The sequence below is a fragment of the Pterocles gutturalis genome, unplaced genomic scaffold, assembly GCF_000699245.1.
Source record: "Pterocles gutturalis isolate BGI_N339 unplaced genomic scaffold, ASM69924v1 scaffold4736, whole genome shotgun sequence".
NCBI classification, from domain to species: Eukaryota; Metazoa; Chordata; class Aves; order Pterocliformes; family Pteroclidae; genus Pterocles; species Pterocles gutturalis.
This window is the reverse complement of record NW_010105315.1, coordinates 273833-299625: the sequence shown is the minus strand read 5'-3', so window position 1 is coordinate 299625 and position 25793 is coordinate 273833. Positions and strand designations below refer to the sequence as shown.

General features: G+C 36.5%; 1 protein-coding gene across 1 annotated transcript in view; it reads left to right on the top strand.

Annotated features, from left to right (window-relative positions):
• SRBD1 (S1 RNA binding domain 1) overlaps window positions 1–25793 on the top strand; it is a gene marked incomplete at its 5' end in the record, with an annotated part of 122290 nt that overhangs the window by 19221 nt on the left and 77276 nt on the right. Inside the window, 4 exons of the mRNA XM_010087342.1 lie at window positions 362–469; window positions 6793–6950; window positions 8145–8235; window positions 9296–9403. Coding sequence (XP_010085644.1) covers window positions 362–469; window positions 6793–6950; window positions 8145–8235; window positions 9296–9403 — 465 coding nt within the window. The remainder of the gene's footprint in view (window positions 1–361; window positions 470–6792; window positions 6951–8144; window positions 8236–9295; window positions 9404–25793) is intronic.

Below are 25793 nucleotides of genomic sequence, written 5' to 3'. Positions count from 1 at the left end.
AATTGATAGATTTCATTTTGAGTTTGAATAGAGGTTCTCAAAGCATTCAAAATAAAATATGAATTCAGTTTCATTAATTTATGTTAGCTTAGCTCTTGAATTTGTGTCTGGGCACAGTGGCCTTACCTCATTGACTCTGCAGTGTCACTCATAGAGGATGTTTAGTCATTTTTTTAACATATTGAGGAGTAGCAAATAATGCAGCCCTAATGGTAATAACTATTGTAGTAATTCTGCATATTCATTCATATTGTAGTGATATTGCACTCAATGTACAAGTCTTTTTTTGAAACTTGTTTTTAGCTGAGTTTTTCCATATGTTCTTAAAAATTTTTAATTTTGTTATTCTATTCTTTTGCAGATGGAGACCAAAGCAATTTTTAAAACCAGAATTAATGAGGATATTACGGAATTCTGTAGAGGATGCATATAAACGCCTTATATATCCTCTCCTCTGTAGGGAATTCAGGTAAGCCCAGAATGAATGTGTATTTTCATACTAGCAATTTCTTAACAGTTCCCTATCCAACTTTTTATTAGAATATCTATTATCCATTTGAACATATCAACATGTTTTTAATCCTCTGTGCTTACAGAAGAAATCAATTATGTCGTCTTGGTTCTGTAGATCTGATTTGTGACTCTATCCAGTTTAGGCTACAGTACAGAAATTGTCTTTTTGTGAAGACCTTTTACATGTTTATGTATTTGTTGCCTGTACTTCTATCTAATAAAGTACAGTTTAGATCTATATTACCATAGTAGTTGTATCCTTATCCTCGTATTAACATAAACCATTATGTTGGTGAATTTTTCCAGTGTCTCTCCATGTCATGACAATACTACTGTCAGTGATGTTGTTCTGACTCCTTTTCTTTTATCTGTCTGAAAGAAACCAGCGAAGTAATTGTTGTGGTTGGAAGTATCCCTCATGTTTGTCATCGGTAAATTGTGGTGAATGAATTAGTCATAGTGTTAGTCTCTTACTGTTTTGTGGGTATTGTGCTGACTCTAGAGAAGTCAGTAAACTTATTTCTGGTGATACTGTAGTAGTAATGTTGTCAGCACACAGTGTCACTTGTAAGATCTGTAATATTGTTCTAAATTTAAAGGAAACTTAGTATTATCAAAGTAACATTAATTAAATAGGGTATTTTCATGGTGTAGTACAGGAGTTTACCACATAATTGAAATTATTTAATATGTCAAAAAGTCTACATTCTGTAAGTGTTATCTTCTAATGGCTAACAGTACTGATCATGTGATTCTTCTCTTGAATACAAGAGAAGCTTCCCAAAGCATAACATGTTTGATTTTTGGGAAGGCTTTCTGACATGTGACCTGAATTTTAATACCTGTTTTGAGGTAGTTGAAATGGCATTTGTCCACAGTCTAGTTTGTCTGTTTCTTGGATGAGAAATGTTGAAATGACTTGTATCAAAATAACATGTGTTGGTTATTCAGTACATAAAATCAGCAATCACATTCTGAAATGTGGTTTTTCTGTACCTGCCTGTCTGTCCTCTTATGTTTCTGTTCAAATTAGAGTTGTATTTCTGGCACTTCCTTTCCTTTAGTGTCATTGTCTGGATGTTGTATGTATTTCACTTCTGAAAAGAGATAGAGGCTAAAGTTTTGAACAGCAGATATTTCTAGTGGCTTTTTGAGTTTCTTCACCACAGTATATTGCGTTTGCTCATTACTTTGCAAGCAAGCTTGCTTCACCTCTTGATTAGTAGATTGCTTCCCCTGTTTTGATTAGTGAGCCTGTCTTTTGCTATTGTGAATTTCACACATTTTTGAAAGTGCTGAGTTAACTTTTTTTGTGACCACAGTACATGTTGCTACTTTAGGGGAGGCACTGTGTCTATTGTTTGGCTAAAACGATGAACATCTCATGATGGTGTTTTGCCAATCGATGGGGATAGCACAGAGGACACAGGCACCAAAAAAAGTAAACTTATTTTTACTTATGTCCAAAATGACATAATGCATATGTGATCAATATTATACATATTAGGTATCTTGTTAGGTTGTGGGGTTCACCTAGAGGTCAACTTTGGTTCAGGGCCTCACAGCTCAGGCCCTAGTATTTCAGATGGTGAATCCAACTGTTGGCTTTTGTCACATGAGGGTGGAAGGAGTTGTTGTTCCTAGCCTTCTCTACAATAAAACTCTTTTAAAATAAAGAAAAAAACTTACCTTTTTATGGGGGTTTGGTTTTATCATAAATAAGCAAACTAACATAAGAGTTCTTCAAGGCTCCTGTATTGTGTTTTTGCTTCATGGTTCCTATTGCAAGACTGTTGTGGTCTGTGTTATGTATAACACTGAGCGCTGCTGCAGCAGTAGGTTGCTGAAGGTTTTCTGTTCTCTGAAGAAAAAAGAGAGCTTCCTCCCTTACTACTTCCTAGCTCAAAAGTCATAAATGCAAAGATTACAAAGCTTACTGCCTGTCTGTGAGCAGAAGTCTGCTTATGTTTTAATCTTTGTGATAATTTTGTGTGATTATTGGTGTCTGGTTAGGAAATGCTGGAACATCTCCAGTAGAGAGGAATGCAAAGCACCTGTCAGTAGTATTCCTGGTCCATGACCACTTAACTCTTACTCTACTTTTATTCTACTTCCGCCCACACCAGAAGCTGAATTTTAGGACTCTTGCAAAGGACTGCTAAAGTATTCAATACCTTCTTTTAGTGTTAATATATCCAACCCACCCCCCACTGTTTTTTTTATTTTCTTTTTATTATCATTAAATGTTGGAACAGAAAGTTTCCAAGAGTGTATTGAAATTTCTGATGCTTCTAGTGATCAGAATAATGAAACTTGCCAGCAAGACAGTTCCCTTATTTATTGCTTAATTTCCTTTCTTCCACTCTGTTAGATACCATAATTTCTTGTATCTGGTATAATAATGTCCAGTGTTGCTTTTGGCTCTTTGAAATACATTTTATTTTGTTGCAGTACTGCATGGAATGATTCCATCAGGGTTTGATGCAAGTGATGTGGCATGGACATATTTTTTTTAATGGATAATCCTTTCCTAATTTTCCATGCTTTCTCGAAGTGAATGCTTTCTCTCCTCTGTCTTCAGGGACACAAACATTTCTCTGTATATCTTGTTTCACACCTGAAGCTAGTTTGCAGATATTTTTCCATGGAAAGGATTGCCTCTCAGACTGTATATGTAAGTGGGGAGTTTTAAATCTCAATTTAAAAACTGACTTGTATAACATTGAATATAGAAGCTAGTAGGTCATGATTAGCTTGTTTGCTTTTATTGCAATGTACCTGTTAGTGACATAGTCTGAATGCTTCATAGAGTTCAAGGGAGGGGCTTGAAATTCTGACTTGGTTACTACTTTTTCAAAAAGTAGCAGCTGAAGGGTTGTGGTGTGGTTTTGTTTGGTTGGTTTTGGTTGTTTGTTTTTTTTTTTTTACAAAATAACCATTCCTCTAGTGTTTAGAGAGGAAGACTGCTATCTGCCTCTGTCTTATATCTCTGACATATTAATGAGAATTGTCACAAATTGGAAAAACATGAAGCTGGGCATCTTGCCATTTGGATGAAGCCAGTATTGCACTGAAAAAGAGAAAGACATTAGATTGTTTGAGGTAGCTTGATATTTGTCTAAGGATCAAATGACTATCCCAAAGTTGAAATTAAAGGCCAGTACTTAGGACAGTAAATCATGTCATTGATACAAGTGTTGAGTGAGAGACAGTTAGAGAGAAAAGAGAGGTCTATATTTGAAATTAAAAAATACAGGATATTATGTAATAGAAAGGACATACGTTATGTTCCTCCTACGTACCTGGCACTTGGAGTAACATTTCCTGTTACTATAAAAGTTTCTGTATATCCATGCCAATTTTAAACATGATTTCCATAAGGTGCACATAACTAATAGCATGTGTTTAGGGACAATTTTAATTCCTGCACAAGTCTGCCTTCACAGGTGGATTGATGTGAATTTGCAGTGCAGGAGGACTGGTCTTGTGGGCAATAGGGACCCCCTATCTCTGGGATGGATAGAAAGGTAGAACTTGGCCTGTCTCTGTACAAAGCCTCCAGTCCGAGAGCATTCAAGCTTTCCATGTTTACAAGCTGCTTTTAAACTTAATTTCTATGAATGTGTGGCTTGTTAAACCTTTGTGCATGTATGGAGAAAATCAATATGGTAGTGAGGCTTAGGTACTTGCTTTGTTGTTTCTGGTCTCTTACAAATGTCTTCAAATTGTTCTAGTGATTGCATGGGCTAGAATTCAACCAACACCTCCAGACCATGTCCCTGGACTCTTCCTGGAAGAGGCTCATTCTGTCTTTGGGTTATTTTTGCTTAATGTTTTAAGAATAGGACAGACTATTGTATTACAGAAGGATGCTGCAAGACTGAATGACCAGGAAATGAAATGGCATCTGAAATTCGGTGGAGATGAGTGTGAAATGATGCTTGCAAGGGCAAGTAATTCTTCCTTTATATAGAAAATTATGACCTCTGAGCTACCCTGACGCTGAGGAAAGACATGTTGGCACCATGGAAGGTAGCTCCACATAAATGTTAAGTGTTCAGGAGATAAGGTTATTTAGTTAAGGAATAAAGACGAAACAGAATTGTTGATATACCTGGGAAATATTTGGAATATTATTGGCCATTTTGGTCTCTTCATCTTGGGGAAAAATTTGGAAGATTCATTAGAATTGGAAAAGGCCCAGTGAAAGGGAACAAGGTATAAAATAAATTGTGTGAATAAGGATCAACTAAGCTGTGACTCTTCAGCTTGGAAAAGGGAGGACTAAGGCATGAATGGTGTGAGAGTGGCATGGGGCTAGGGATACATTTTTCTCTTCCAGTGTAAGACCTAGGGGGACATAAAAATTAAATAGAATAAGCTTGCAACCAAAAGGTGGAAGCTGTTTGCACAGTTTGTGATGACCTGCAGAACTTGCTGCCAGCAGACTATATGGATGCAAGAAATGTGCATGTGTTCAGTAGGAGACTGGGTAGCTGGACAAGAGATCTGTTGCAGGCTACTAAAGAGACAAACCATATCAAGCTCAGGAAATACTATGAGCTGGAACTATTTGGAGGCTAGGATAAGATTATGGGACAACTGTATTAGTGCTGCTGTATCAGCTCCCTAGGCAGCTGCTTATACCCACATTGGGAGACAGGATAATGGGACAAAGGGACAACTTACGTGAACTACTGCAGCCATTCCTATGTTCTTGTTTTTAGTGGTGGCAATATATAGACTGTCTGCTCTTCGGTACTGAGGGCACATTGGAATTGCTAAGGAGTCTTGGAATGCATGTATACCCTTCATCGTCTCACTTTAAATCATGTCTGCGTTGATTTGGTGTACTTGATGGAGAAACAAAAAACATGGGGATATAAGGGAGCCTTTTGTTGCACACTTCCACAGAAAATATTCAATCAATGTGTGAAAGAGAATCTAAGCCTATCTCTAGGCTGCTTTACAAATGAGAGATGATGAAGACTTATCAGCTCTTTGTGTACCACTGTGGGATGAGACAGGGCTGAGCTGGTTGTTTGGTCGGATTCTGGGCAAATTCAAGTCAGACCCTTAATTTTTTCCGCATCTGAAAACTGCTCAGAACAGCTTCATATCCCATCATGTCAAATAGCCCTTATGAGGATTGTCTTTGTAGCCTATTTGTGTCATGCATTCATTGACCCAAACAACTTGAGTAATTTCCACCGCCCCAATCTTAGAGTTAGTTAACTGGAATGCAGGTTTTTTCTTTTGTAAAAGCAAACCTGGATATTACTTTTTTCAGTGATGGGTGAAAGGAAAAGGAGAATAAGAGTGCTGGCTACCCTTTAAGTTATATGAAAGCTTTACTGGATTGCTTTTGCTCGACGAATTATTGTAGTTATTGAAAATGTAATGCAGCTGAAAATGGCCATTACTTTTACAATTTTTTTTTTTAATATAAGATGCCATACCACGACAAAAATACTTGTCCTTATCAGTCATTGTCTTACTGGCCCCATCTGATGAATAAGGCATCATGTATCTTGTACACCTTAATGCAACAAGACCGCTTTGTTTCTCGTAGCACTCTGCAGTAAATATTCTTGCTTAAAGTAATCAGAATCAATCTTTGGTGCACTATTTCTTTCTGTTGAAGAACATGGAAAAGAAAGGTAGGGAACATTGTGACTTCCATCAGCTTTCTAGTTTTGTTCCGAGGAAGCAGAATATTCTCCTAGGAAGATCTCAAGTTTGCACGCTTCTGTGACAATAGTTAAATAACGCAATTCGTAGGCAAAATAAAATGCCTCATGAGTCATGGTGTGTTAGCAATTAATTCGATAGGCCTTTCCAGTTTCTTCCTAGTACCTCTCAGCCTAAATGATCCTTTTTTTGCTGGGTAGTGATTTTTCTCCAGAACTGTGAATTTATGATGAATTCAGTCCATGCCTTCTTCAAATCCACTTTTCTTTGCAATTAGGTATCAACTTTGACGGGAAGTTGTTCTTTGCTCAAAATGATGAGTTGATGTTTGAACGTTAGTTGGTATGTGTACATTCTTATAGGTGTTTCTGTTATACTCCTCATGTTGATTTACTTTTAGAACCAGAATTAAATGATCACATAGCCGATCCTTTCTAAAAAAGTGTGAAAAACTTGATTGGAAGTGTATTATTTAATTAAAGATAAGGAAAACATGTTTGGAAAAAGCCTTACAACATTGGACCAATTGAAAAATGTATTTGAAAGCTAATTGACAGGAAAAATGTATTTTGCTTTCATCCTTCTTAGATCGAAATTGACATCTGATGCGGAGAAAGAATCTGTGATGATGTTTGGGAGAAATCTCCGGCAGTTGCTTCTGACCAGCCCTGTGAGGGGCCGTGCTTTGATGGGAGTAGATCCTGGCTACAAACATGGCTGCAAGTTGGCAATTATTTCACCAACCAGTAAGTTTCAATTCCAAATATTTTTGAAAGGACTGATGATAGTATATTCATTTAGAGGAAAGGATAGTTTCAGAACCTACTTTTTTAACAAACTGACTTTTTTTTTTTTGTTGAGCTTTTGGTGTTTTCCACATATCCTGTAATGCAAATTCCTTTCTTCAGGCTTAAGGTTAGATTTCTGGCACCTAGATTCCAGTGTCTACTTTGGTGTTACTAGTCCTCTCTGAAATAGAATTTAAAATCCCTTTCTGCCTTCTTGAATACAGGTTCAAATAATTATGACTCTCAGTAATCAGCAAAGAGAACACCTGGCGTTTTTATTGTTTAACAAAGAATTTGAATTTAAATACTTTCTATAACTTTGCTTTTTTCATGGGTAATATCTTAGACATCTGGACACTTCATCAGCCCTTTTTTGTTTAGTAGTATGTGTGTTAAAATGAGAAGTCAGAAACGTTGTATTTGCAGAACTTTTTAGTTTACTTTTTAGACACTTATAGAACAGAGCCTTTCGAGTTCATCCTGGGGGATATATACCTCTTTAGGCCCATGTAAAAATGGTTTATTTTCCTTTTATTTTGTTGCTTTTTGTCTGAAAATATGTCCACCCAGGGTGGGTGTAAGGAAAGATGTGTTCTTGACACGTTAAAATGGCAATAAATGTAAGGTAGGTGGCTATTAGGTTGCATTTCACCATAAGCTATCAGTACCAGTTAATACGGAGTTATTTCCAAATATGATAGGTGGGATGATGGCGAGAGCTGGCATTGGAGTTCTAGAGCTCCTGAACTGCAAATCCTGAGACTGCATTTCTAATTTTCATCTCTCTTTACTGGGTCTGTAAAATGTACTAGAATAGAGCAATAAATCTTTTGCAGTGAATTGCTGTTTTTCTCTTTGATAATACAATACACTTTGTTTGCCTAATATGACTAGGGGCTCATTATTTGTTATGTGCATATGCCCCCAAGGAACTCGAAAATGTATCAACTCATTTTGCTTTGGCAGCCAAAGCACTTTAGTCCCCTGTCTACTGTACATTTCTTCTAATTGGATACAAAAATAAAAGGGAAAGACGGCTTACTAAGAAGCTTTCTTTGTGAATCATCAAATTAACTTGAGTAGTTCCACAGGATATATAGCTTTTGGATCTTTGTGGTTTTTATCAAATGGCTTTGCCTTTCATTGTTCTAGGTCAGATACTCCATACCGATGTCGTTTACTTGCATTCTGGTAAAGGATTTCACGAAGCTGAGAAGATAAAGAGGCTTCTTCTGCAGTACAAGTATGCTAAAGAAACTTCCATTTATTACTCTTTCTTATCAAATGTAGTGAAAATCTTTACTATATAAATACTTTTTGGGGGGAATAAGAATTCTAATGATTTAACTAGAATTAGTTTTTAATGTAGTTCAGAGCTTACTTTTCTTTTAGTTTATATTAATGCTTTTACGCTGCATATATGTTAGAAGCATGTGAAATCAAGCCATGGCTTTCACTAAAGCTGCGTACTATGAATGTATCCCTATGAAGCTCCATCAATCCATTTATTATTAGGAACAGAAATTAACATTCAGCTAAGGAATAAGTTTAGCCTCACTCTTCCTATCCCCCCACAATCCCCAAACCACTCATTGATCCTTTCCTGTTCCAAAAGCCACATTTAGTCTTTGGAAGAGTTTTATTAAGCAAAGGAAATCCTGTTCAGATAGATCTCCAGACAGAGTTGCAAATAGGGGCAGCATGATTAAAGCATTATTGTGTCCAACTGTTTTGGGATCCCCCTGTGGACAGACATCTGGTCCACTGAGTCAGCTGCTGAACTCGCTCAGTCCAGTTTGTCCTTAAGCATTAGGTTGGCTTTAAACAAGATGATTTGATGGCTGGCTGGCTGTGGTGGGGAGCAGGCAGAGGCAATGACCTTGCAAGCTGTTGCAAGCTATGATGTTCCCATTAAGGAATTAAGATTCTGATTGCTTGGGCTTCTGCCCTTTTTCATGACTCATAACAGATGAGGGAAATATGAAGTGAAAGGGTTTGAGGACTGTAAATAACATTACATTTGTTTTATGAAGATGAAGCATCATTTTTAGTTTTTCTGCAGATATTACCACTGTTCAGTCCCATTACAAATGAGTGAAAATTTTGAGTCATCTCTTTAACTGTCACATTGGAAACCTGTTAAACACAATGTGATGTTACTAGGAATATGTTCTCATTAAATCTGGGCCTTGTGTTATATAAAATAAGATGTATTGGTCATTGTTGTGGATTGAATGCCACGTACGAAAAAGTATAAAAGAATAATTAAGAATAATTGTTCATTTTTTTTACCCCATGCAAAGCTGTAGCACTGTTGTGATTGGCAATGGCACAGCCTGCAGAGAAACAGAAGCTTACTTTGCTGACTTAATTATGAAGAAATATTTTGCACCACTGGATGTTGTATACTGGTAAGATCAGTTTGCCGGGATATTCAGCTGTTCAGCATTTTTTAATTCAACAGGTAGCTTTAAATGTATTTTTTTAAGTATTTATTTGTTGCCTTGTCTTTCTTTGAGTCAAGCTTGACCCATCCGTCTAGCCGAAGGAAAATGGCTGTAGCTCTTTGGAGCATGGAAGTACTTCTCCTGAGTCAGTAAGGGAGACTCACTGAAGCATTTCATTTTTTCTTCCACTCTGTTGCTATGATAGTTGTAACAAAGTGTGAGAGAATAGCAGCTCAAACAGCCAGTGACCTGTGTTTGGCATTGCATGTTTATTTCTTGATAAATGAGGTTTAAATGCAGATGATAAAGCTTGTCCTGCCTGACTATGGTATGGAATGCTTGCTAATCCTATGGGTATTAAATGGTCTGGAAATAAATATGTTAATACCTAACAGAATTTAGTGGTGGTATTTATCCTCATTGAACTTCAAATTTTATCCATTAGTTGACTGAATTAAAACTAAACTATTCTGTTCTTGCTTTGGATGGAAACTGTTCTGTATCACTTGCTCTTCTCCCACGTGGAACCACTCTTTTCTTTTAATTCACATCTTTGTTTTTTTAAAGCATTTCTGGTTATTTACCTTGGATTATGTTTTGTGCTGAAGTTTAACAGCGATATTTACTTTTCACTGTCTTAAAACAGTGAAAAAAGTTATCAGAATTTTTGAAAAAGTTATGGCTTTTCTCTGTTCAAACTACTTTATACATTTTAATAGAGCCTTTTTCTCCATAGATTAGGAAGTTATTTTACTTAATCTAAATGTTCAGCAAATGTATTATTCCTACTAATTTATGCTATCATTTAATTACACTTGTTCTTTGTTTCTAAGATTTCTAAGTAAATTTGCAGCAAGACCTGATACTTACATGTCCTTTTTAATTCAGGAGACATAGTAGGGTTTGGGTTTTGGCAAATGTTTAACTTGACTGTTGTTCACTTTGTATTGGTTAAAAATCCATTATGTTGACATAAGCAGTTTGTCTGAAAGACTAATAGTGATTTTATTTATTTATTGATCAGATGCTACAAAATATACATAACTAGTTTACACATAAAGTTATTTATATAATACAGTGGCAGATAGTTTTCTCCCTGTGAATTACTCTTGTACTTGAATATTTTGCTTTACTTTCTCACTTTTTATAGTTCAAGATGACAGAATTGGCAAAATAATTATCAGTATTGATTTTTTTGGGGGGTGCCAGTAGAGCTACCAAGTTCTTGGAACTGATAAAAGCTCTTATGAAGTAGGAATTGTTATAAGTTCTGTAAGGCCGAAGTCAGGCTATCCAGTGGTGCTTTTTCTAGCAGTGACAGACAATGTTTTCATTTTTTCTACAACTTTTTGTGATATTTCTAGGAAAAATATATAAATGCAGTTGTTTAACCTGCAAGATTAATTCTGGGAAGTGAAAATTAGCATAATCAAAACTATTTTTGCTTTCAGTGTATATTTATATTGTCAATGGTTTTCTCATGCTGTGCTCATGTACAGTGAAGAGCTACTCCCTGCTTCAGAAATATTATGCAGAACACTGATGTACTGCGTATTAAAATAATCAGAATAATGTGATTTTTTTGTACTCCATGCTGTAGGCCACATATTTGATGCTGTTGAGCTTTGTAGGCTGCTTTTTGTGTGTACATTTATATGTATGTGGGTTTACAAATAAGCTGGACTTGCAGTTCTTGTGTCTCTCTTCACATATTGACAGTCTTGACTGAGTTTCTTTCTGGAAGATTGGGGTTCCCACATTGCCCTTTCTGTTGAAGTAGGTTTATGTGGCGCTCATAGCATTATACAGTGCTGGGCTTTCCCAGCCATGGCACTGAATCCTGCAAGATAGCTACTCTATTTGCTTTCCAGCTCCAGAAATCTTTCTCCTTAATCTCCTTGGTATGTCTTAGTAACAGAAAGGAACGATGAGTGGAGGCATGCTGCACCTCCACTTCTGATAATCCAGGGAAATGCCTGGAATTTACATCAGTCTGAGTTCAAAAATGTAAGTGATACTTGCTAAATGAGGAGCAGTTAGTACAGAATTATTTTGAGCAATAGGTGATAGTAGGTGTATATTGTGAGAACTCTACACTTCTTGAGTGGAACTGTGAGAGATGACTTGGAAGAATGTGCTTTGCTGATCCTCTTTTTTTAAATAAAAGAAGTCCACTAGAGTATGCACTCTCAGATCACAAAAACCTTTTCTGTTTCCATGTACAAAGTCTTCCCTTAATTATGTTGTTCTGTCATGACAGGGGAAAATATGAGGGCTTTGTATATACATAGGCTGAATGCAGATCTTTAATCAGTTCTGTGGAAACCCATAGTATGCTTTTGGATCAGGTGATCTTTATAAATTGTTTTTTTCAATTAAAACCTCTAAGAGTCAATTTAAGTAATGTTCCAAAAATTCCTTTTTAAAGAAAGTCTGCTTCAGCAGGTTGCAGTTGTAACTAAAAAAAATAGATTTACAAATCAATTTAGCATTTGAACTGTAAAAAACAAACCTAAACCAACCAACCAAAAAAACCCCAGAACAAAACAAACTCTCAAGTACTTAAATGGTAACAATGAATCAGTTGCATCTAACACAATACCTTTTCCCAAGCATTCAAGCTGCATGAAGGTGGAAATCCTTGCCCAGCAAAACAGAACTCAGTTCATTGCTGTGTTCAGAGAATTACCAATTTTATTTACATTTACAATCTTTTTCCTTTAAGAATTCCAAATGTAAAGTGGCTTGGCAGATGAGGCTGGATTGTTTGGTAGTGCTTTAAAACCAAAATCCCAACCAACTTCCTAATCTGTCGTTCAGAAAGGTGGTTGATAGGTACTACAGACTTCAGCTTTCTTGGCAAATAAGACTTTTAATATGATACTACTTATTTTATTTGTTACAAGTGGAGAATAGGATCCGAAATGATTATTAAAAAAAAAAATCTGTTATACTTTTGTTGAGTTCATCATATGGAACTTGGATCATGCATTTCCAGGGAAATGATACAATAGTAATTTTAGAAAGAAGGTGTGTGCAGTTGATGCATGCACAAATAATCTGGAGAGGTATGCACTCCAATGAAGGTTAATGATAATAACAGCAGAACAGTTGATTGCGTGTATGTACAGTACATGCTGAAATAGTCTCTCTACTACTAAAGTACTGCACAATGATTTCAGAATTGTGCATGATGTTATTTCTTGGCTTCAGTATATGACTCTAGCGAGCTCTTAACTACAGACTTAGATAAGAACACTGTTTCAGCTTTTTTCAATTGTGTGTCAAGAATCAAATTAACTGATTCTCACTTGAAAATATTTCAGTTGTATCAGTATCAAAAGAGACTTCCAAAATAATTTCCTTCATTTCAGTTTCTCTCAGAAAACATTACAATATTTTATTTAAGGACTGCTTTATCTTTTTAAGTCCTAATAAATATGTGAAAAGCAAGCAATTAAAATAACAAATTCTCAGCAGTGACAAGTACAAACTACATATAGTTTTACTGAAGTTTTCTAAAGAGAAGGCAAGTCAGTGAAGACAGTAGTAGGAAATGAGGCATATGGCATGATTTTTCATGTGGCTTTAAAACCTGTCTGGACTCGGTTTGACAGTTTTTGATTTAAAGCAAATATTTTTCACTATTTTTGTAACCAACATGCTTTCAGATACCTATATCCAACTTAAATATCTGCAAGACTTGCTTTTTTTTTAATATAGTTTCCCTTTTAGAGCTATGTTTATTGACTTAGATTAGGACTGGACTAGAGCCCAGAGACAGTCATATCCAGTCTTCAGGTTTTTTGTTACAAATCAGTTTTTGTTACAAGGTTCAATAAATATTCTTGATTATTTATGTTAGTTCTATTGTGAGTTCTTGCCAAAGATACACTGTATTATAACCAAAACAGATGTTCTGTTTTAGACAAGTGTATTTGTTTTAGCAGGACCAGAAATGTAAATGAAACAACAGCGCATTCAGCATTAACATGGCTGGTGATGAACTTTCAGGATTTCAGTGGCCTTTTTAGGTTAAATTAAAATCTTGAAAAAATATTTTAGGAATCGCATTCTGTATTTCGGTCACTGCAACTGTTTTTCTTTGACTGCTGTTGGCTGTGGGCGTCTTGGAAATGAAAGCTATCTGAATGACAGGTGAACTGTGCTAGACCAGGATAACATGAACAGCTAAATTATCATATTTTGAAAAATAAAAATCACAATTTTTCTTTCAGCCTCGGTAGTTTTATTGTCACAGTACAACCGTTCTTACTGGTTTGACTTTTTTTATGTGCTTGTTACATTAATGCACACTCAAAATAAAGTATTTCAGCTCCTGTTTAAAGGAAAGCTTGATAGGTATAATGAATTCTTAAATGTTTTCAACAAGTAGTAAAGAAGGCAGCCAGGCAAGTGTATTTTTTCTTTTTTTTAGGTGGCTTGATGTTTGTTTTCTGTTACACTTGGTTTTAAACTTGATACAAAATCCTTTTCTGCTATTTTCAGCAAAATCTTTTCTTGCTCTTGAGGCTTTATAAGAAATGTAATTAATAATTTACTGCTGTTTAAGTTCAAACACTTCTATACTGTGACAAATAGGGGAAAGTCTGTAATGTCTTGTAAAGTTCTCATTGGGTTTTCTTTAATGTTTAAATTGTCTGCTTTAGAATACTTAGAAATGTTCTGCTAAGGTAGAATAGGACTGTTTAATACCTTTTGAAGTTGGACCTTGGTGGCAAGAAATTGATTAGGAAATGTTTGTTCTACAGGATTTTAGGTCCACTTGTATTTTATAGGTGTCTGCACATGCTTTAAATATCCTTTTCAATTTAAATGTGTGTTTTATGTTGTTGAATATCTACATTATACTCTCTCAGCTTTAACAAATGCCACTTTCAAGTTCCATGCCTCTACATTTCTAATGTTACATTAGCTTAATTCCCATTACTTTCTGCTTCATAGCACTCGCAGTTTGAAAGGGACCTAACATTCGGGTTCACATTATGATAATTAGGTTTCAAAGCAGTGTGGGGGGATTAAGATGTCTGAAGTCTAGTTGCTGAATAAAGTTCAGAACTACTTGTAAAACTTGTTTGAGTGGTTAACAGAAGTGGTTTTATTTATTCAGTGCTCATGCAGCATTAATCCGTATTTCATCAGGTACCCACAGTGCTGTAACTCTAGATATGACCTTGGGACTTAATTTACCCCATCTCAGTTTTCCTTATTAATGTGCCATGAAAGAGGTACATGAAAGATAGCCAACATCAAAGCACCTTTTCAAATAAAGTGGTTGATATGAATCCTCTGGTATTTAACACTGTCTGTCAAATGTTTCAGCTGGTTTGCATCCTTTTACAAGCTATTGCTTGCTGCATTAATGCAGTTGTTTCAAGTCTGTTGAGAGTACAAAGGGGGGTAGGGATATGGAAAACGTTCTTCTTATTTCTTTTTGATTATAGTTTCCTTGAGCTGTTATTTTTGTCTGTTAAGCTATATAATTCTATTGATGACACATTTATGTATGCACGCCTACACACCTTAGGTCATTAGATGTCTGTCTGATACAGAAGGTGGAAAGTAGTTTGGAAAGTTTTGGCAGAAGGAATACATATTTGGTGGAAACAATGCACACATCTGAAATGTGCACTGAAGAACCTTTGTTCTGCTTTCATCTCTTTCAAACTTTAGTGGAGTCATGAGAAGTCCTAAAGAATGAAGAAATAATTGGAGTAACAAACAGGTTTAAAATCTGCGTGAAGAGACGTGGTTAATGAAAACATCTTAATTTGTAGTGACTTCCAACCAAACTGTCTTCTGTCCCTTACTTAAAAGTTACTTTCTGTTGTGAATTTTTGTCACAGCTGAGTAAGAACTCATAATCATGCACACTTCAAAAGAAAAATAATTTTGTGTATGTTTATATTTACAGGAGACAGTCCTGTAAATTGGAACCTCACTTGGCATAGAGATTTCTTCCTCCTGCTACTCTTGATTATTCATAACTTTAGGTAGTAATTGGTCTATTGTTCAGCACAACATGAACTTTATTTAGTAAGTGTCAATGTTCAAAATAGTATCTGATGTGTGTTCCTGGTGCATTCACAGACTGATATCTATATTGGGCTGAATCCATACTATATTCAAAAGGGAAATTCAGAAGTTGTCTTGGATTTTGAAGCAGTCCAAGAAAGCAAAGATTCTCCTCTGCTCCAGCTCTGTTGCTTATTTCAAAAGTTTACTGTAGACAGCAGTACCATCTCTAGCTGTATTTTTCTGAGGGGATGAAAATAAGTGGGTAAGCAGTGAAGATACAGTGGGACAGGTAAAATAGGAGATGATAATTCTAGCATAAATTTGAAACTTTTTAAAACAAACTTTAGAAGCAATACACCTGACATAATTATGGAATATCATCTCTAAATTCTGTTTCAGAGAAGTAACTTAACAGTTCTTTAAGATGAGAGCAAGAACTAATTGGGAGTGTGTCAGTGTGGTTCAAGAGGCTATGAATTCCTTTAAGTTCAGAAAAAGAGTAGGATACATGTGGAGTCTAGACTTTAGCAATGTAAAGGCAGGGGGTCAGGAAGTAAATATAACTAGTGGAAGAAATCTAAATCTTGAGAAAGTCCATTTTTCCAGAACACTAAGACATGTTGTTTGACTTGAGTCCAGGGCAATCTATGGGAAAACAGTCTTGGGGGAGAGAGAGGAAAGTTATTCATGCGACTTCCCTGCTATGTTTTCTCTTTCCAAGAGAAAAATCATAGTAACAGTAATATCAAGCAGTGATATTACAAGTTATGTTTTCTCAATGTGTAGATCTCTTCAGATATTTAAAGGATACTAAACAAACGATATAAAAAAACCATTTCTCTAAGATTAGGGAACATTTTAGGATGAAAAGCTGTTAAGCATGTGACAATTTGTTTGAGGGCAACTTTGCACACTCTGCAATTAGAAGTGTAATGATCTCATACTCTTGCAAACCAGATAATAAATGTGTTTTTAACAGAGAATTTCTCTCCTCCCCCTTTGTTTTTTAACAGAGAAGTAATTTCTTACATTTAGGATTGTGAAATGATTTCTCTATTTTCAATTATACTTTGTGTTTGCCACTGAGCAGTAATTTGTACATAGGCTGTTTCCTTGTAGATCTTTGTTTCTTTCAAATAAATAAAACATCGTTTTTTTAACATAATCAGCTAGAAGACATCTGGTATTGCAGTACAACACAAGTCAGGTGAAGAGGGAGAACCATAAAAAATATTTACAAATACAATACAAGAACACTTTGGAAAGGTAAAAGGTTATTGAGAAGTCGAAGGATATGCAATGAGGAAGCACTGCTGTTTCTGCACAGTGTGCCCATCAGGTCCTGTGGAAGCAGCTTTGGAATTGTGTGTGTTGCATGGGGTATATTCATAGAGCAAGACCTGGGTGTTTCAGTTCTAAAGCTCACTTAAAACACAATCTTATTTTTATGAAATGTGTAGAAGTGATTTTTATGTTCAGCATAGAACTGCTAGAGCTATACTGTGAGAAGGGGTTTTTATTTTGGAGGTGTTTGAATCAGTAGTAGAAGGCTTTAAAATACTATTTTTGTCACTTAATATTGTGTGCTGGTCAGCATTTCCAGTGCAGTCTTCTTTAAGAGCATGATGGTGATGAAAATTACTGTGGCCTGAAGTCTCATTTTCAAGGCCAATCCCAAAGCTCAGAAATTAAGACGGATAGAATAGATTTAAAGAAAAAATGAATGACCAGATCTTAAATGTGCTAGATTGCTACAGTGCAACAACACTAGTTCTTTTGAGTGTCTGGTAATTCTTAGGAGGTGGGTACCTAACAGACTGAAAATAAGCTTTTTTTTTAGTTCAGACTTAAATTATTTATATTATTGTCTAATGTGTTTAGAGCATTTAAAACTTTTCTGTGCCATTTGGTCAACACCACAAGGTTCTTATCGGTTTAATTTCAAAGAAAGATTTCCAGGAAGATCTTATTTAGCAGAACAAACATAACATAAGGCAATATTATAGCATACCCTCTAGTCTCAGAATCGGTGTTCTTATTCGGTCTGACATCCTTCTTCCTCTGAAGGGTCACTAAACCATTCTTCCTTGCAATGGTTGTTGGCTCACATGCATGATGTTTATATCTGTAGAGATATCAATGGATGTAATTTTGAAGTCCTTGTCTACATCTGAAAGATTGAGTGCAGGTCTCTGCACTGTGCGTGCCATCTTGTACTTCTTGGCAGGAGAAGGCGAGGAGCCTTTTGCTAAGAGGTGTCTGAGTGTCAGCCAAGGTCTAGAGATGGCTTGAGGGAATGCAAGAAGCCTGAAGAACTAGGTAGCTGGTGGAGGAAGCGGTGCAGAAAAAACAAGGGTAGGCTTGGGGAATAAGAAGGAGGCAGGGCACTTTGAAGGTACTCCCTCTAGATAGGTGCCGAAGTACTGTCTATGGGAACTTTGTACAGCTTTGAGCTCATTTGAGCTGTGCCTTCCTTGTCTTTTCAATGCAGCAGAATGTGTTAAGAGAAGAGTTCCCTTTCCTCTTCTGTTTCCTCCATTAATTGTGAGCCTGAATGAATGGTGTACAGCCTGAGCTTAAAACTGAAGTTTGGACTTCAGTAACGTAATGATGTATTACTGCTTCTCACAGTGAGCATTGGAGACACACTCTCAACAGCTGCAACTATGAGTCTTTTCCTAATATGACCTTTTTTATCTTTTTTTAGCTGGAGTGAGCTGAAGTATGTTTGTTTCATGTAATTCCACAGTGTGTTTTAAAGTGCTGTCTACTCATTATAAGGCTTAGAAGGCTAGGTTTTGGTCAGTTACTGTGAGACACCACATGAAGAAAAGGAGTCATGCTCCCCATGCAACTAGAATTGTGAAGGCTTAATGATGTGAGCATTAAATGTTCCGAATTTGGGATTGATACTGATCTCAAACCAGAAGAGCTTAGGCTTTCAGGCAAGCTGCTGCAGCAGCACTGTTTTAAGAGCTTCCAGAATTAGCATGTATGGTTCAGTGTCTCTGTAGTTTTAGGTGGCCTGTTTTTCTTGAATGTCACATGTGGTTAGCTCCATTTTTCTCATAGTGGAAATGAAATGTAGTCAGATTTAGATGTTACCTGCTCAAACAGAAGCTGAGAGAGGTTAGATAGTGACTAAGCTGAATGATGATAGAACTTATTTTTGATTTGCAGACTGTTGAAAATTTACTGGTGGCAGTGTAGAATCCACTCCAGAGACTGTAAGCCTACTGGCACTGAGCTGGTTTCTTCTGTGTCCTTTGGGAACAGCTTGGAAGAAGCCTATGAACCACAGGTTGAAAACCTCTGGGTTTGGACCTCAAAATAACAAAAAGTAGAAGACCCAGAAACTTAATCTTTAGAACAGGTGAAACTGCACTTAGGAAATCTTCCCTCTCATTTGTATTTGCAGAACTTTGATTACAGAAACTTGCAGTGTGCTTCCTGTTACCCATGTGCCTGCATTTTACTCTGATAGCTTTTACCTATTACATGAGATTAAATGGCATGACTCCACACTAGTGTGGTGTCACCATGCTAACAAAATTTTTGATAATGAGAGGTGAGTGTAAATTTAAACCGTTAAAATATTAATTTATGATTTGTGTTAATATTGCCTTTCTAAAATAGGTTATGCTTGTGGTATTTGGATCTATTATTCTATTCATACTTAAGTGACATCTGAAACATGCTTGTGTGTTTTAAATTTTTTTGTCATGAAATAGCTGTGACAATTGGTAAATTCTTACTAGTAAAAATTGGGAAAATTTATTTAGGCTCTTCACTATGTAAAAAAGCTACAGTAGCAATTGTGGAATCCTTTCAGGAGTTATTTTAAGTGGAAGCATCCAAATATAAAGTGTGATTAACACTGAGAGCATCCAGATTAAAATTGTATAAATACAAGATGCATTTTCTGATTTGTGAGGTAATAAGACTGAGTGTTATTGCACAGTCGGACCTGATTGTATATTTGGATAGTGTTTTGTCTTCAAGTAGACATTTTGTAGGAACCTAATGGAGAAATAAGTGTTTTTCCATTTGTGTGAGGTTGCCAGTAATATGTTTTTACTTAAGTTGAGATTCTGCCAAACTTCGTACCTATTCATTTGTGAAACCACATTTGGTGTTCTGCATTTCAGCTCTTACTGGGCTTCCTTTATTGTTGTGAGATGTGATCTAGAGATTTATTTTTTTTTTATTTGAACTTAAATTGTGCTATTGTCATTGATGCTGATAACAAGCTTAGTTGAGGTGGTTAGATTAAATTAGGCTGTCTAACACTCTATACTAGATAACTTAATTTTAGTGGCTTTTAATTGTCAGAGAGTTTCCTTTGGGATGACATTCTTCATCCTAGTTCTCTGTTACAGAGTGTATATGTGTGGATTGCATGTATTTCTAAATAATAATTAGAAATGTTTAAGAAAATGAAGGACTGAGCATATGGACAAATGCTGTCCATTAGTGGGAAGAAGTTTATTTTGTTAAAATCTGGTAAAAATTAAAGTTTGTGGGCAGATCCAAAGTTTGGGTATAAGTCTCCCCCTGAAAATTTACTCAGGTTTGTTTTGAATATTAAACCTCAGGAAATTGCCACTTGTACAGCTGCTCACAAATTCCCCTGGTACCAGGAGAGTGACTATTACAAACCTGTTTTTTTAAAAAAAACAAAACAAACAAACAAACAAAAAAAACAAAATGGCTTGGATTTTAGGGAGATTTGAAAATTAAATGTTGATGACTACTAGGTATCTTATGCCTGAGAATCTTACAGGACTGAAAAGCAAATACAACGTGTTTGTCAGTGAAGCAAGGGCTCTTTTCCACTGCAGTACATAAAATTGTCATTTTTATTGCTGATTTCAGGCTATCGGCTTTTAGAGGCTGTTGGCAGTGCAGGAGGGAGCACTGCCCATGTTGCCCCTTTACTTGGAGTAATTTTGTGTGATACTGAAACTGAGGGCTATGCTTGGCCTGGACTCATTTAACTTATCAAGAAAGTGTATGGCGGTCTTAAAAGCTTCCTGAATGGCATTGAAAGAAGCCACAGCAACAGAAGATACTTCAGCATACTTCTGATGTTTTCAGGGCATGAGAGGCAGAGAATGTACACGTGCTGTGTGTCTCAAGGGGCCTTTGAGTAGGTTATTTCAGCTTGAAAAGGGATTAGATTTAGATGACTGCAGTGTCAGGCGATTGTAACTGAAGGTGCCGTTGAGGATAATTCCTTTCTATAACTGGATCCCAGCAGTTTTGTCAGTGATGAGTAAGTGGAGGGAAGGAGAAATTATCCATTTGTCGTGGTGGATGATACGGATGCAAGAGAGTGCCTGAAAGGAGACAGCAAAAAGCACAAGCTATGTGAAGCACCTTCTTCAGTATCAGGCCCTCCCAGCAGTGACTGGGAATGATGGGCAACTGGAGGCGAAAGCACGGAGAGGGGAGAGTGGTGCTGATTTTCCTGTTCCTTTTCAATTTGGAGAGATTTGTGTTGCTTTGGTGGCTTCATGTGCAGTTGTAAATATAATAATGTCTATCCAGCAGTTGTGTACGTGATTTTCCTTTACTTCAAACACCCAACACTCCTGAAAGGAAACTTGTTGCTCACATAGAAATAATATTTTCTCTTTAATCCTGTTTGCAACTGCAAGTAATATCACAGTTTCTAATTGTATCAGATTATTTTATATAATAGTAAATATTCTCCAAACAGTTCAGTTGTTTGTGGAGCTTTCTAAATAAAAAACCTGGAGGTGGGGGGAAGATGTCTATATGTATGCAGTTGTAGTTATTGCTAATATGAAGTTGGTTTTTCACATAAAACTTCTCTCTCAAACCTAATTATTTTTTATATTTTGTTAAATATCTTTGGCAGCTAAGGCAACATGCCTACTGCCTGTTCAGTTCTTTTATTGGGTTGAACTAGAACTAACATTTGGATAAAATACATTTTGACATTTGAATTTGACATAAATGTTTCGGGGAAACAGTTTAGACATGCTTCTTCCATGGGTGATTCTCTTGTCAGCGTTATAATGTTGTACTGTAAATATACTTTGGAAGTGGGCTTTCAGTAAAGTCAGTGATGCATTTATTACTTGTTCCTGGTCTAGTTTTCCTTGTAGTGTAAAATCACAGCTCAAAGTTACTTTGTAATTTTTTTATTAAAGTTATTTTCTAGTAGTTAGTTTGTCATTTTTAAGTAAATCAAACTGGATATTCCTGTTACTTCTCAGTGATTATCTCTTTGGTGAAGGAAACATTAACTTTAATCTTCTGCTATAAGACTAAATAGAAAGAGACATTGTCAATTTGAATGTTTTAAAATGAAATCATTTTGAAATAATGAGATACTATCCTTTTAATATATCTCATTTCTTTAGCTAACAACAACAAAAAGATTTTTAAAGGAATGCTTAATTCCTTTTAAAGGAGTGCTTAAGGCTGTCCTCTTCTTTATTCCTCATGTTTTCCCCTGCTCCTCTGGGCCCTGGCTGGCTCTGCCAGCATCCTGCTGTCTCTTTTACCTGCTTGTCCAAAGCCTCTTGGTGCCTCCTCAATTGTAGCTTTCTCCTTAGGGAAACTGCCTAATGACCTCTTGGTGTTTCCAGAGAAGATCACTCACTGGAAAGGCCATGTTGCTGATCATTGTTAGCTGAGCAAATTAGGGGATTTTTTTCCTTTTGCTGGCTTCTTTTTAATAAAGCGGTTACAGTAGGTTGTAGGTTACTGGACTTCTGACATTAGCAGGTGTTATGTTTTCTGATTGAGACAGGATTTTGAATAAAGGGGTTGTTCTGGTGCTAAGTGAGAAGGAAAAACTGGTTTCCTTCTAATTCCTGTTCCTTTCCATCTAATTCGGAGCAGATTCTTTCCAGTTTTATGGTCTGTGGAAATTTCTTCCAGCTTTTTATAAAGTAAAGAGACAGATTAAATTTTGATTGTAATGGTTTGTGTAAATATATTGTACCTGATATGCAATGCAGAAAGTGCAAAGGTGGTTACTCTTTGGTCAACCTTAAATACCAGCATTATGAAGCCAGGCTAATCTGTGTTTAATGGTAGGTTGTGATAAACTAAAATTTATAATTAGTACAGTGAACTTTGGGGGAGATGCTGTATGCAGATTGTCTTTGGGTCATCTGAAATACCAGTTTTTGCACTCAGTGCAAGTTGAAGCTTTTAATGATTAAAACAGGTCTAATTTTGAACTTTTAATGGAATAAGTGGGTATGGTTTAAGTTCATGTCTACTCCTTATTTATAAAACATTTGTCAGTTAGTTTCCATTGGATTTAATGACAAAATAAACGTTTGGTATTTCTTCTCTATTGTGCCAAAGCTGATATAATTAAATTGCATAAATCACATGGTGCTTGTGATCGTAGTGATGTTGTGAGCCTTTATGAACTTCAGAGGAAGTTAAGATTTGGAGCTTATGAAATGTGTTTGTTCTGGTTCTCGGAGTTTGATTAAATCCAAATCCAGGACATGCTAGTTTGTGGTATTAGTAATTTTAAGGTTTTATTTCTATTTTCTAAGAAAATGTTTCCACTTCTCTAACTGAATTCTGTACATACGTGTCTTTGGCTAGTTTTCAAATTAGTATTTTAGAAGTAATTAAAGCATTTACAAGGCTTTTTTAGGATTAGATTCTCCTTTCTACGGTGCATAAATTAGTAGCAAAAAAATGCAAGAAAGTGGCAATTAGACACTTAATATTGAAATCTACATCTATATTTCCTTAATAGAATTGGGATCTGAATTAGTTAAACTTTTATGTATGCTTAGATTTGGAAGCCTGTCTTTTCTCTGGGTGGGGAGATGTGTAGTGTTTGTGCCTTGTTCTTTTCCATCTGGCACTAGTGGTGGAGGAGCAGCTTCTTACCCCTTCTCTGCAGTGGATGTAAGAAATGCTCTCAGCCTCCTAACAACCTGCCCAGTAAAAGCCCCGGAACGGTCCCATGCTGATCTCCGTCATGTTGCTGCACATGATGATGTTGGCGTGTGTGAGCTTCGTGCTGCTCTGGCTCAGGGCCACAGAGCTGCCGACGGCAGCGATAGTACTGGCCTGTCTACCTGGGGCAGGCTGAGGACGAGGCTTGGCTCTGCCACCTTCCGCGCTAGCCAGCAGAGCGGAGTGTGTGCCTGAGGGCAGAAGATGCTCTGCCCTATTAAAGGGTGCTGCGTATCCCACCCTGGCATATGTTTTCCATAAGCCCCTGTAGGAGCCGTCTGCAGCAGCCAGCGTGCCTCTGGGCTCTGCGCTGCCATGGAGCCTCTATCAGACAAACTCTCATTCTCAGATAGACAATTTTAATATCGTGTTGTCTCTTCTTCTGTAGCCCTGATCTCCAAAATGTTGGGTTTTGGGGTTTTTCTAAGTAACAGCTGCTAGTTATCAGCTGCGAGAATTGTCCTAGCAGTTTAACGTTGGACACTTGAAATGAAGTGACCCTACTCTGTTACTGCCGGAATCAGCAGGACACACATTGCTATTCATTTAATTTCCAAACAATTTCAGGCTTTCCTTTTGCTTATAGCATTTGAGGAAGGTAGTATTGCTTAGTGAGTGTTGTTGAGCACTGTTTGAAAACAGTGTTGACTTTTTAAATCTCCATTTGTTTCTCATACACTATTCTGGGGCAGATATATACTTTTCCAAAATGTGTATGTGGTGCTGAGTTTTTAAACTGGTATTGAAAAGAACCTCTGAACCTCAGTTTAATATTATTAAAACCTTAGTTCTCAGCTAAGAGGATCCAAGTATTCCTGTTAGTATGTAGCAGGTTTTGGAGTCTCCGTTCATGGAAATATTTGAACCCTGGCTGGATACAACCCTGAGCAACTTGCTTTGGTTGACCCTGCTTTGAGCAAGGGTGTTAGACCAGCCGATCTCCACAGGTGCCTTTCAGCTGCTGTGATTCTCTGTCGTTCAGCAGTTCCCAGAAGGTAAAAGAATCATTCCAAGACCCTCACTCTTCATTGCTGGCTTGTCTTGCAGGATCCAGACATAAGAATCTAGTGACTGATCCAGAGAAGTAGGTGTGGAGTAGATGCCCATTGCTCACATGATCGGGTAACTATAGACTCTGCCAGTGTTCTCAGGTGTAGATTCTGATTGTCTGCACTTTCTGTGTAATCCTCTCCAGAATACTCTTCGAGTTCCAGACTCCAGTTTGAGTACCTTTCTTTTTTGCTGCCCACATATGAATTGTCAGGAAAGCCGTGAAATACCTTGCTCTCATTTTGTGGTAACGTATATGATGAGGAGAGAAAATAGAGCTTTAAATGAGAGAAGGAGGAAATCAGTAGTTCATTCTAAGGCTTTGGTTTTGGGTGGAAGTTGGGCTGCTGATAGATTATTTTTTTTTTTCCTTCCAAGAAAAAACTGGTGCAAACTTTGTCATCTGTTAGAGAAAACAAGATAGTTGTATTGGATAAGGATGAACCAAACTGTTTTACTTTCGTACTTTTTGTTTGCTTACAGTTGTGTTATCTGTGACCCACAACTTGTCAAATGTTTCTAAGAAACTTTCCCGTTATAATTTTTTAATGCAAAATATTTGTTGTTGGACTCATGAGTAATTAGATGTATAGGTGTGTTAATGACACCTTACTCTATTGCAAGTTATTTTATTGCTAGAACTGCAGGTGGCTATCTAAGTACTGTGTAACATACCAGTGACTGGAGAATCACTTTGAAAATTGTGGTGTAAAAACTGGGACATAAAATAATTTAGCTGTGTATTCATGATGGGATGTAAGGTTATCTCTTCAAAAATTAGAAAGCCTTCTTATCCTACACTTTCATATTTGGATAATTTAAAAAAAGATTATAGTTCGGGGCGTTCAAGTCTAAAAGCAGTTGGCTACAAATGAAGCAGAAGAAATTTCAGTCCAGCAGAATAATATTTCATCCAGTTGCAAACACTTTAAAAAAATGTGTTTTAAATGAAGTGGTCTTTCAGCATATGTTTATGCCAGTTCTAGTGATATTACTCATGGAAAGTCTCCAGTGTGGATCTGTCACAACCTGAGGGAACAAATTATTCCCTTTTAGAGAAGGGAGAAAACCAATATAGCATTACCTAACACAATTTCTATTTCACTAATTCCAGATACTTATTTTTGTCAGGTTTTTTCCCCTTTTGGTTGGAGTCTTACTGAAGGAGTTTTCTTCTGTAACAGCATACAATTCATGAATCCATTTCAATTTTATGGGGATTTGGTGGTGTTTTTTTTACCACTAAGGTTGATATATACCTCTGTTTGTAATACAGCATCAGGTGTTTTAAATGACTAAA